At 40.6% G+C, this 10,399-nt stretch overlaps 2 protein-coding genes across 11 annotated transcripts in view; one reads left to right on the top strand and one right to left on the bottom strand.

Annotated features, from left to right (window-relative positions):
• Positions 1-2,266, bottom strand: part of RELCH (RAB11 binding and LisH domain, coiled-coil and HEAT repeat containing) — a 111,207-nt gene extending 108,941 nt beyond the window's left edge. For 5 of the 7 annotated variants that reach the window (XM_026448254.1, XM_026448253.1, XM_026448252.1 and 2 more), the window contains exon 1: positions 1,484-2,266. In XM_026448254.1, the coding sequence (XP_026304039.1) occupies positions 1,484-2,009 (526 nt within the window). In that variant the 5' untranslated portion in view covers positions 2,010-2,266. The remainder of the gene's footprint in view (positions 1-1,483) is intronic. The other 2 variants (XR_003306915.1, XM_031934502.1) reach the window with 1 other exon arrangement.
• A 203-nt stretch (positions 2,267-2,469) lies between these two features.
• The window catches only part of PIGN (phosphatidylinositol glycan anchor biosynthesis class N), a 151,719-nt gene continuing 143,789 nt past the window's right edge, over positions 2,470-10,399 (top strand). For 2 of the 4 annotated variants that reach the window (XM_026448256.1, XM_026448257.1), the window contains exon 1: positions 2,470-2,681. The gene's annotated coding sequence lies outside the window, so the exon portion shown is untranslated. The remainder of the gene's footprint in view (positions 2,682-10,399) is intronic. The other 2 variants (XM_026448255.1, XM_026448258.1) reach the window with 1 other exon arrangement.

Here is a 10,399-nt window from a genome sequence, read left to right on the forward strand (position 1 = left end):
CCAGGGACTGAGCAAAGCACGAGGAATTTACTATAAAAATGTCTCCGAAGAACTGACCAATGGAGAAAAATGGCATTGCCAACAAATCACACACAAACGGGCTAAAGGCTATGATGGAGGTTTGAAAGTGGTACAATGAAAGAAGCAAGCAACTACCTGGAGGAAGCATTTACAAAGGTGACATCTTAGCTAGACCTTGTCTGGTGAAAAATGACGAGATAATTTGGAAATCTTAGAAATAACACAAAAACCAATAAATAAATAAATAAAAACAAACACCACCACCACACATAACAATTTTGTTACACTGCTGTCTGATTTTTAGTCTTAAAGGTCAGCAATGAGAAAATCTTTTCCCGAAAAAGAAGATTATCCTACATATTGAGTAAGGAAATTATATCCCATATCCAAGAGGGAAATATATTTAAGATTCACCTTGATAGAAAATGCACTCCCTAAGCTTCCACCACATCTACGTTTGGCAATTTAAGTCTCTGGCACTATTCAAAAGCACAGTGATTAAAAAAAAAATCAATTAGGCTGCAGTTTACTATATGAATACTTGTTAACAGAGAATTAATATTCGGCCTCATACTAAAACATCACCATACATTAGTAAGGGAATATTTTAAGATACCTCCCAAAAGGGAGACACTGGGAATCCTATATACAGTACAGTACATCTTTGACAATAAGTTTTCAAGCCATAAGAGATGCTTAGAAATATATGGGGTAAACGATTACTCTATGTTGCTAAAAATGATTCCAACCAGGTAAAAAGGTCAACTCCTATGTAATGCAGAGAGAAAAGCCTGCAAGGTGGTGGGATGGTGAGAAAGACTGCTGGTAGAACCTGTCTGCCTTGCTCCTTGGATTTCCTGTAATTTTGAACATTACTGAAATTAAGGCATTGAAACTGAATTACATCAACTTTATTTCAACAGAACAAATTTTGTGCAGCAGAAAACCCAATTTTGGCAGTGAAAAAGTCGTCCCAAAGACAAAGGGTCTTAAGTACATCTGACTTTTCGGAGACAGCAGCAATGTGTCCTATTCTTTCTCTCCTGGCTCAGACTCAAAGAACTACTGCAGGCAATTCAGGTAACACTATTTCCTGGTAGTGTGATTCAGGTAACTGGAGAAAAAGGAAAAATGCTTAAAGCAATAAACTAGTATAAAAGGGAACCTTCTGGAGTCCCGTAATAGCCAGTGAACTAGAAACTCTTGATATTTTATAGATATTGACACCAACAGGGGACCCAGGAGCCAAGTGCAACACCAGCCAAGGGTTGGAGGCAGGAAGAGAGAACACTCACTGCCTGATCCTTTTGCTTCCACCGCAAAAGAGCGCCCCCACCCCAATACTCTCGTTCCTTAAAATGTCCCTATCCTCGGGACCCACGCAGAAATACCCCACTCCCCTACAGTAACTCCTTACAATCCCAACAACCCTGCCGGAGTGTGACAGGCTGCGTCCACTTACTGAGCTGTCCCCCGCCCGACGTTGTACTCGGTTCCCGACCTCCAGCGCCCCCAACGCCGGCTGCTCCTGGGACCCCTGGCGCCCCCATCCCCGGCGGGGTTCCACTTTGCCTCTCGAAGTTGCCTGGATTGGAGAAGTAGTCGCGCAGCCGAGGCAACTCCCGGCCACTCTCTAACAGCTCGGTATGCAGCTCCAGGGCGGTCAGCAAGTATTGATCGCGCAACAGCTGAGCAGCGATCGCATCAATTGACAATCGGGCCGGGGTCTCCCCGGTGCCCCCCAGGGCCACTGCAGCCGCCGATGCCTCCCCAGGGAGCCCTGGCCGCGCACTGTTTCCTAAGGCCACGGGATCCTGTGGCGACAGCGAGCCCGCAGAGCCAGGATCTAGGCCACTTCCAGCACCCAGCCGAAGTACTGCCCGCCGTTCCTCTGTTGCCGCTACCTCGTCATCGTCCTCGTCCGAATCGCTGAGAAATGGATTCACGCCGCCACCACTGCCACTACCTCCAGGCGCCATCGCCGCCATCTTATCCTGTCAGGAGTGTGGGCGCCTCCCTGACTGGCTCCGACAGGCCGCAGCCCGAATCTTCTAGGCCTCAGGGGACACAGCGCACCTCCACAGCCCCGGCCTGACCACCTCCTGCCTCCCGACTTGAAGAGAAGGAGTAGGCGCCAAGGCAGGAGATCCGGATGCAGCTGCACCTGATGCCTCAGCCTCTGCTGCACCAGCAGCCCGGCTCTGCAGGCGTCTTCCTGGTCTCCAGTATCGCGAGAACTGGAGCGTGCCCTGCCGCTCTCCCCGATCTAGCCCCGCCCCAGCCCCGCCCCAGCCCACTTCAGCCCCGCCCATTCCAGGCGTCAAATAGCAAAGATTGAAGGCCCCGCTCTCCGCTCAAAAGCAAAACTCCACCCACCATTCCTCCATGATTGGTCAGAGAAGGAAGGCGTGGAGAGGACTGACGGGTGACTGGCCCGAGAATTATCGCGAGAGCAGCAGCGGCAGGGCAGGTGTTGGGGGCGTTCCGGGATTGAGGGGTGGTTGTGGTGGTGGTTTAGGGATACCGTACTAGCTATCGCTTCAGTGGGTAGAGGGGACCTCTGCCGGACCCCTGCCCGAGAGCTTTAATGGAGCTGGGTCCTGCCTTCGCGCTGAGGAGCCCTCGTTTTCGAGATCAGGCCTGACCGGGATAAGCTCCAGGTAAAGTTCAGGGACCAGGGCGCGGAGGGTGTCGGCGCCTAAACTGTGGTGTAGCGCCGGCGGACGCGCTGTTTCCCTAGTGCGCTGCACTTTTTCTCGGTATTTGCTGCCACTGGTGACATTTTGTCCCCACGGATAGCAAGTGCCCAGGCCTGTAGTCAGAATGTGACTTCCCTTCTTTTCCCTTCTCTGCCACATGCTTGCACACTCGGGAGGCCTAGCGACAACTCGACTTCTCCGCCCCGGAATTGGTCCTGCCTGTGGGTGGGGACGGGGGCTGGAGAGACTAAACGGAAAAGGGGACGCTGAGATTGGCATTTGCCTGGATCTGGGAACGTCCTCGAGTTGGAAAACAAATTGTTAGGTGCTCAATAAACCCTTAGGATTTAATACACTATTTACACGACAGGGACCCTTCAGAATATCAGATGCTTTCTCACCAGTAGACAGATAAGTAAACTTAAGCCAAGAGTAGTGGATATAAAATCAACTCCACGCCGGGCGCGGTGGCTCACGCCTGTAATCCCAGCACTTTGGGAGGCCGAGCCAGGCGGATCACGAGGTCAGGAGTTCGAGACCAGCCTGACCAACATGGCGAAACCTCCGTCTCTACTAGTAATACAAAAATTAGCTGGGCGTTTTGCGCATGCCTGTAATCCCAGCTACTCAGGAGGCTGAGGCAGGAGAATCGCTTGAACCCCGGGGGCGGAGATTGCGGTGAACCGAGGTCGTGCCACTGCGCTCCAGCCTGGGCGACAGAGGGGGACTCCGTCTCAAAAAAAGAAAAAAAAATCAATTCCACTAATAAGGAGTCAAAGGAATTAACATCATTTCTCTTATATCCCAAACGATTCGTTATCCACTGTCTCCTGCAACATTTCTGACTTGTTCATTCAGGCTGGAATCAAAGTTTTGGAACTTAGAACTATTGTAAAAGTTGAATGCTTGAGAGAGTTTTGATTTTTTTAATGGAACGTTAGCATATAAAGTACATATCCTAAGTTGAGAAGATCAACTTTTATCTTTTATGTTATTCCTTGATTATGATCTGAAAAGGTAAAGGATTTTCCAGTCAATACATTTAGACTACTGTTTCTTATGGCTCCTTTTTTTTTCGCACACAACCACTTTCTCAGGTTTTAGATTTCCTTTCTTAGTGTACAGCTTCCAGTAAATGCCGAAATGCATAGGCAGTAGTAATTAGTGCTATCAGGTAAGTGACATATTACATTCAGTGTGTAGTAAACATTCCACAGTAAAGTATCTCCCGTTAGCTCCATAGAAAAATTAAAATAGAGGATTCTTATATAACCTTAGGTCAGGTTATTGGTTTACATGTAAAAGTATGCTAACAGTTAAGAGTAGGCTTTAATTTCAATTTACCCAGTCTCAGTAAACTGAAATTTTCATTTGAATGGGAATTTGGGTTCTTAAAATTTTATTTTTGCTAGAAGTTTTTAAAAAAATAGTACCAAGAATTTAAAGTATTTTTATAGGACGTTAGTTCCCAATGTTTTAATGATAAGTAGTTTTCTGTGCCATGTATTAAAAGTAAAACATGGGGAAAAAATCCCCCCAAATGGAATCGAAATGGCAAATACTGTATCCTGTTAGAGATTTCTTAGCAAAAGAGATTGCTGATCCGTATTTTAGTTGGGTTTTCCAGAGAGATTAAAATGGAACCAATTTCTGGAATGCAGGAATGGAGGATTAGTGAATGGCATGCGAAGGGCATGATTAGAAATGGATTGTTTATGTACAATATTTCCATCTCCATGATTGGGAAATTGAGAAATCGCCTGCATTTAGGATTCCTGAAGAGGATTATGCTTGTGAGATAGAAAAGCTTAAGTCAGATCCCAGTTCTACTCATTATTTGTTATGAGACCTTGAAAAAGTTGCCTACTTCTCAGCCTCACTTGCATTCATCTATCAAAGGGGATAAGGAAAGTACACAGAATTGAGAGTGTTCTTGTCCCAGTGCCTGGTACGTGCTACGCAATAACTGTTACTGTGGTCACTTATTAATTAATGAAATATTAGTATATGTTGAGAACATTCGACAAGTTTTTAAAAATAAAACTAATATCAGTTGTTTTGGCAGTGCATTGAAAAAGCAATTAAGTCAGTAGGGCTGAAGGGAGTATCTTTAATTTGGAGTCTAAGTTCTAAAACACAAGTTGAAAATAGATTTAAAATGTTTCATTAGAGAGTTGTAAGAACTTATATGTACAGGAGTTCTTCCTATACAAATCTGTAGTTTTCTGCTTCTGTTTTTGCTTCCTATCTTATAACCTTGAACTTGTGATCTTGTAAGCCCATAACAAATCAACTGCCCAGTCTTCCCAGTAGGTACTTTTCTTTTCCACAATACACAGAGGTTTGGTTATTCGTGAATAATGTATAAGTAACACACACTGGAATATTAATAATTACCGATCACTACTTATAATAATTTATTATTAATAGTGTTGGGAAATTTCCTTTCTACTTAGTAAGATTTTCATTAATATAGGCCCTTACAACCAATGTTTCATCTGACTAATGATAGTTATTAAAGCTTGTGCCTTAGCAATGAAGATGTAAAAGATGGCTTTTTCCAAAGCACGTCAATCACTTTAGTATTTAAAAAATATTTTAGGCTTTAATAGTCTTAAAAGAACCACAAGTAATGTTCTGAATAGAAGTTTTGGTTGACTTGAGGTTTTAGTAATAACTCATGTTTTATTGTTTCTCAGAGTGTGGTAAACATCCACAGATATAAACTGGATAACTTGTATTGGTACATGAATATATCTTTTTAAAATTCTAATAATTATGTGTTTGTTTTGGAGGTATTTCTTTTTCAATAAATCTGAATAAATTGTGATTTTCTTTAAAGAGAAATATTAAGTAATATTGTTTAGTATTAAGCAATGAAACTAATCAAGTAATTTGTGAACGCTAATGTTTTGCAATCACTGCAATTTTATTTACATTAGTAGTAAATAATTTATCATAAAAGGTTTAGTTTTTTTTTTTTTTTTTTTTTAAGTATTTTCAATCTTCACATCTTGTTCTGGAGGAACAAAAACAGAAGCAGGGCATCCTCTAGTGGCTATAGTGCATATTGCATTTACCCTTGAAATGATCATTCTAAATAATTAATTCAGCAAACATTTGAGTCCTTACTAAGTGCATAGGACTCTGATGGGTGTTGGAGATGCCCCGTCCTGCTGTCATGGAATTGTGGTGAAGTGACAGAGCAGACATTAATTCAAATAGTCATAGGCAGAGCTATGTAATTACAAGCTGAAGTAAAAGTTCTCGTTGCTGACTTAACCTGCGTAGTCCCTAAGGAAGTGATGCTTGAAATGGAATGTTAGGAGAGAGTGGAAGATACACTGCAAGTGCATTCTGCAGAGAGGAATTGAGCCTATGAAAGTCTTATAGCAGTGGGCTACTTGAATAAAAGAAGGGGCCAGGGACGTGAGATGTTACAAAGTAAAGGGGAGTGCTATGAGACGGGGTTAGGAAAGAAGGCAGAGGCTAGTCTATGAAAGACCTTATTAGTCACATTAAGGATTTTAGTCTTGATTAGTATGTGAAAAGGCACTGGAGAGTTTTATGCAAGGCGTAAGATGTTCAGATTTTCTTTTGAAAAAAGAAAAGCAAGTAATACTCTGGCTACATGGCAAGAAGCGGATCAGAGAAGGGTCAGAGTGTATAGGGGTGAGCTATTCCTGCATTGCAGTAGTTCGCATAGGATATGGTGTACATCTTAAATTACAGAGGTGTCAGTGGAGATGAAGACAAATGAACAGATTCAAGAAACACAAAGTGGACAATTGTTGGATTAAATAAAGGGGAAGAATAGGGTGTAAAGAACGATGCCTATTTCTCAGACTTACATACATGGTGGGAAGGTGGTGCCACCTCCTGAGACTGTGAACACTAAGGATTTAGTAGGTAGTAGACAAGGCTCATGGGAAATATTATGAATTTGGTTTTAAACCTACTCAGTTTGATTATCTTTGAAATGTCCATGTAGATTTATAAAGGTTGGAGTTACATATGTGGATTTGGAGCTATAATTTGTTAAGACTTTTGCATAAGTGATAACTGAAGCCATGGATATGATGAAACATGCCAGGATAAAAAGTATAGAGTGAGAAGAAAAGATAGCTGAGGACAAAGTTTTGAGTAACTCCAAAATTCAATGACCAGATAGAGACTGTTCAACATTGGCCAGAGGTGTAGGTGAAAAATGAAAGCAGTAATGTTCCCAGAAGCCAAGTGATAAGAGCCTATTAAAAAGGAGAAGGCAGCCAGGCATGGTGCCTCATGCCTGTAATCCCACCACTTTGGCAGGATGAGGCGGGTGGATCACCTGAGGTCAGGAGTTTGAGACCAGCCTGGCCAACATGGTGAAACCCCATCTCTACTAAAAATACAAAATTAACTGGGCATGGTGGTACGTGCCTGTAATGCCAGCTGCTTGGGAGGCTGAGGCAGAAGAATTGCTTGAACCCGGGAGGTGGAGGTTGTAGTGAGCCGAGATCGTGCCACTGCACTCCAGCTTGGGCAATAGATAGGGCGAGACTCCATCTAAAAAGAAATAAAAATAAAAAGGAGACGGCTACTGGGCCCGGCGACTCACACCTGTAATCCCAGCACTTTAGGAGGCTGAGGTGAGTAGATGACTTGAGCCCAGGAGTTCAAGACCAGCCTGGGCAACATGGCAAGACCCCCTCTCAACAAAAAATGCAAAAATTAGCTGAATGTGGTGAACATGCACCTGTGGTCCCAGCTACTTGGGAAGCTGAGGTGGGAGGATCACTTGAGCCCAGGAAGCTTAGGTTGCTTAGAAAATGAAGACTAAAAAATAGCTATTAGATTTTGTACTGTTAATTGTCTTTACTTTCTTATGAAGGTTTAAGTTGTTTGAAATTTAGGTGGTCAGGAAATAAAAGAGGTCACATTCAGTCTTTTCAAGAAGTTTGACTGTGTGGGGGAGAAAAGGGCAATAGATGTTTAACATTTTTTTTTTTATTAATACTGATATTTATGAGATGTATCCTTTTCAGAAATATAATATTTCATTATGAATAAACAATTTATCTGTTCCCTGTGGTTAGATATTGTTTCCAATTTTTTATTATTACAAATAACAAAAGCCAAGATTTGAATGTAAAGGTTTTTAAAATCTGTTTCTTTCTGATGTGTAATTTTTTCTTAGTAAATTCTACACTAGTAGCAGTACTAACACTTGTGAGCTGGTAAAAAACATAAGCTGATGTCTACCTCACGCCATATACAAATAATTATTTTTGTCTCAGAGGACACAAACCGACACAAATAAATTTTAAATAATGAAAGGTAAAAAGCAAAAATCTAAAACGATTAAAAGAATATATGTGACATAAAAACCAGGGAAGTTTTCTTCTATAGTACAAGACACAAAAAACTTACACCAGATAAGATAAATATTTGATGAATTTTACTGTATTAAAGTTGAAAATTTCATTTTAACAAAAGGCCCTATGAACAGAATTTATATACAAATGTGTGTATCTAGCTATGTATAAACATACATATACTATATAAACATACACACACATATAATTTTAATGTACAAGTCAAAGAAAAGGTCAATAACCCTAACCCTATCTGATCAAAGGATGTGAATAGGCAATTGAAAGGAAGAGAGACCCAATTGGCCAAAAACACATGAAAAAAAGTTCATACTCACTAGTAATCAGGCAAATACATAGTCAAATAACAGGATGCCAATTTGGCCTGTTCAAATTGTCTTAAGGTAAATATGACAGTATCAAGCAGTTGTGGGTATTTAGAGATATAGGAGCTTTCGTACATTGCTGGAGAGTATCTAAATTAGTATGGACACTTTGCCAGTCACTTGTAACGTTGAAAATTTTGTTTATTAGAGCAATTCCACTTATAGAGGTGGCTTTCAATCTTATTTGTCCATAGAATAATTTGAAATAAAACTTTCAGTACAGGTTATATACATTTAAGAATATAGATGTTTGGATACACAGGAAAAAAACACACTTTTTCAAAATCATGTACTACTTCTGAAGTACTTCATGATGTTATATAGTCTCTATTTTATCCTATTCTATTGTACTGTATTCTATTTCATTTAAAAAAAAAAAAAAAGGAAAGAAGGCTAAGTGCAGTCCATTAAATTATTTTGTTATGGGTTACTACTCTACAGTTTGTAAACATTCTAAAAATCTCCAACTTTACCATAAGAGAGCAGCTTAATTGCCATATTATTTGTAATCATGACAATTGCGAGCAATGTTGATCAGCAGGATAATGTTCAAATAAAATGTAATAGAGTCATATCATAGAATATATGTCTTGAATGTTTGGGATAATTTATAAGGCTTTTTTGGTAGTACCAATTAGAATAAGCTTATAAAAGAAATAATGGCTTTGCATCTATACTGGTAAAAATTAATTTCGAGTAAGGTGGGGAAAGCAGGAGTGGAAATGGTGATGATTATAATATTTAATGTAATCTTGTAGAATGATAGATGGCTTTTATTTATGTATTTATTTATTTTGAGACGAGGCCTCGCTTTGTCGCTCAGGCTGGAGTGCAGTGGCCCGATCTCGGTTCACCAGCAACCTCGATCTTCGAAGTTCACGCAGTCCTCCTGCCTCAGCCCCACAAGTAGCTGGGACTACAGGCATGCACCACCATGCCCAACTAATTTTTGTGCGTTTTTTGTAGAAATGAAGTTTCACCACGTTGCCCAGGCTGTTCTCAAGTTCCTGAGCTCAAGTGATCCACCTGCCTGGGCCTCATAAAATGCTAGGATTACAGGTGTGAGCCATCAGGCCTGGCTGACAGATGGCTTTTAATTACACAATTGACTAGGTTTAACATATATGCTCTTCATATAGAAAAAATATCAATTTATGTAGATGCCTTGTGTTCTCAGGAGATGCAGTATAACTCCTCACTCTCTAAGTGTTGGCTGCACGTAGTGACTTCCTACCAAAAATTATAGTTTGAAATGGGAGAACATTTACATGGAGAAACTTTACAGTGGAGAAACTGAACAAACTGCCTCAGCCAAGTGGTCAAGTTTTATATTAACAGTTTAGTAAGTCATGTTGATAGTACCCTTAATATGATGTGAAGAAATGGTACTTTATGTATGTATGTTTGCTCTCCCGAACCCATAACCCCAGACTTACCATGAGAAAAACATCAGATAAATCCCAATAGCAAGACATTATACGAAATCTCTGACCAGTACTCCTCACAACTCACAAGGTCATCAAAACAAGCAAAGTCTGAGAAATTATCACAGCCAAGAGAAGCCTAAGGAGACATGGTGACTGGCTGCCCTGTGGTATCCTGGTAATTTCTGGAATAGAAAAAGGGTATGAGATATAGATAAAAGATTTTGAACTCAAGTAGGCATGAATTATCTAAAGAACTAATAATCTCTATTCTACCTGCCATGAGAAAATTTGAAAATTAGTTCTTATATGGGATTTTGTAAAGTCACATAGAATTTACAATTAAAAATGACATAAATCATGATGAAAAAATATATACCCCAGAATAATAAGCAAATGAACTAGTGCTAATTATATGGCTTAATAGTTTATCTGATAATCTTGTGTGCAGGCTCCAAGTGCTATCTTACTTTTTCTTCTTCTTCTTCTTCTTCTTCTTCTTCTTCTTCTTCTTC

The sequence above is a fragment of the Piliocolobus tephrosceles genome, chromosome 18 (assembly GCF_002776525.5).
Source record: "Piliocolobus tephrosceles isolate RC106 chromosome 18, ASM277652v3, whole genome shotgun sequence".
Taxonomy (NCBI): domain Eukaryota; kingdom Metazoa; phylum Chordata; class Mammalia; order Primates; family Cercopithecidae; genus Piliocolobus; species Piliocolobus tephrosceles.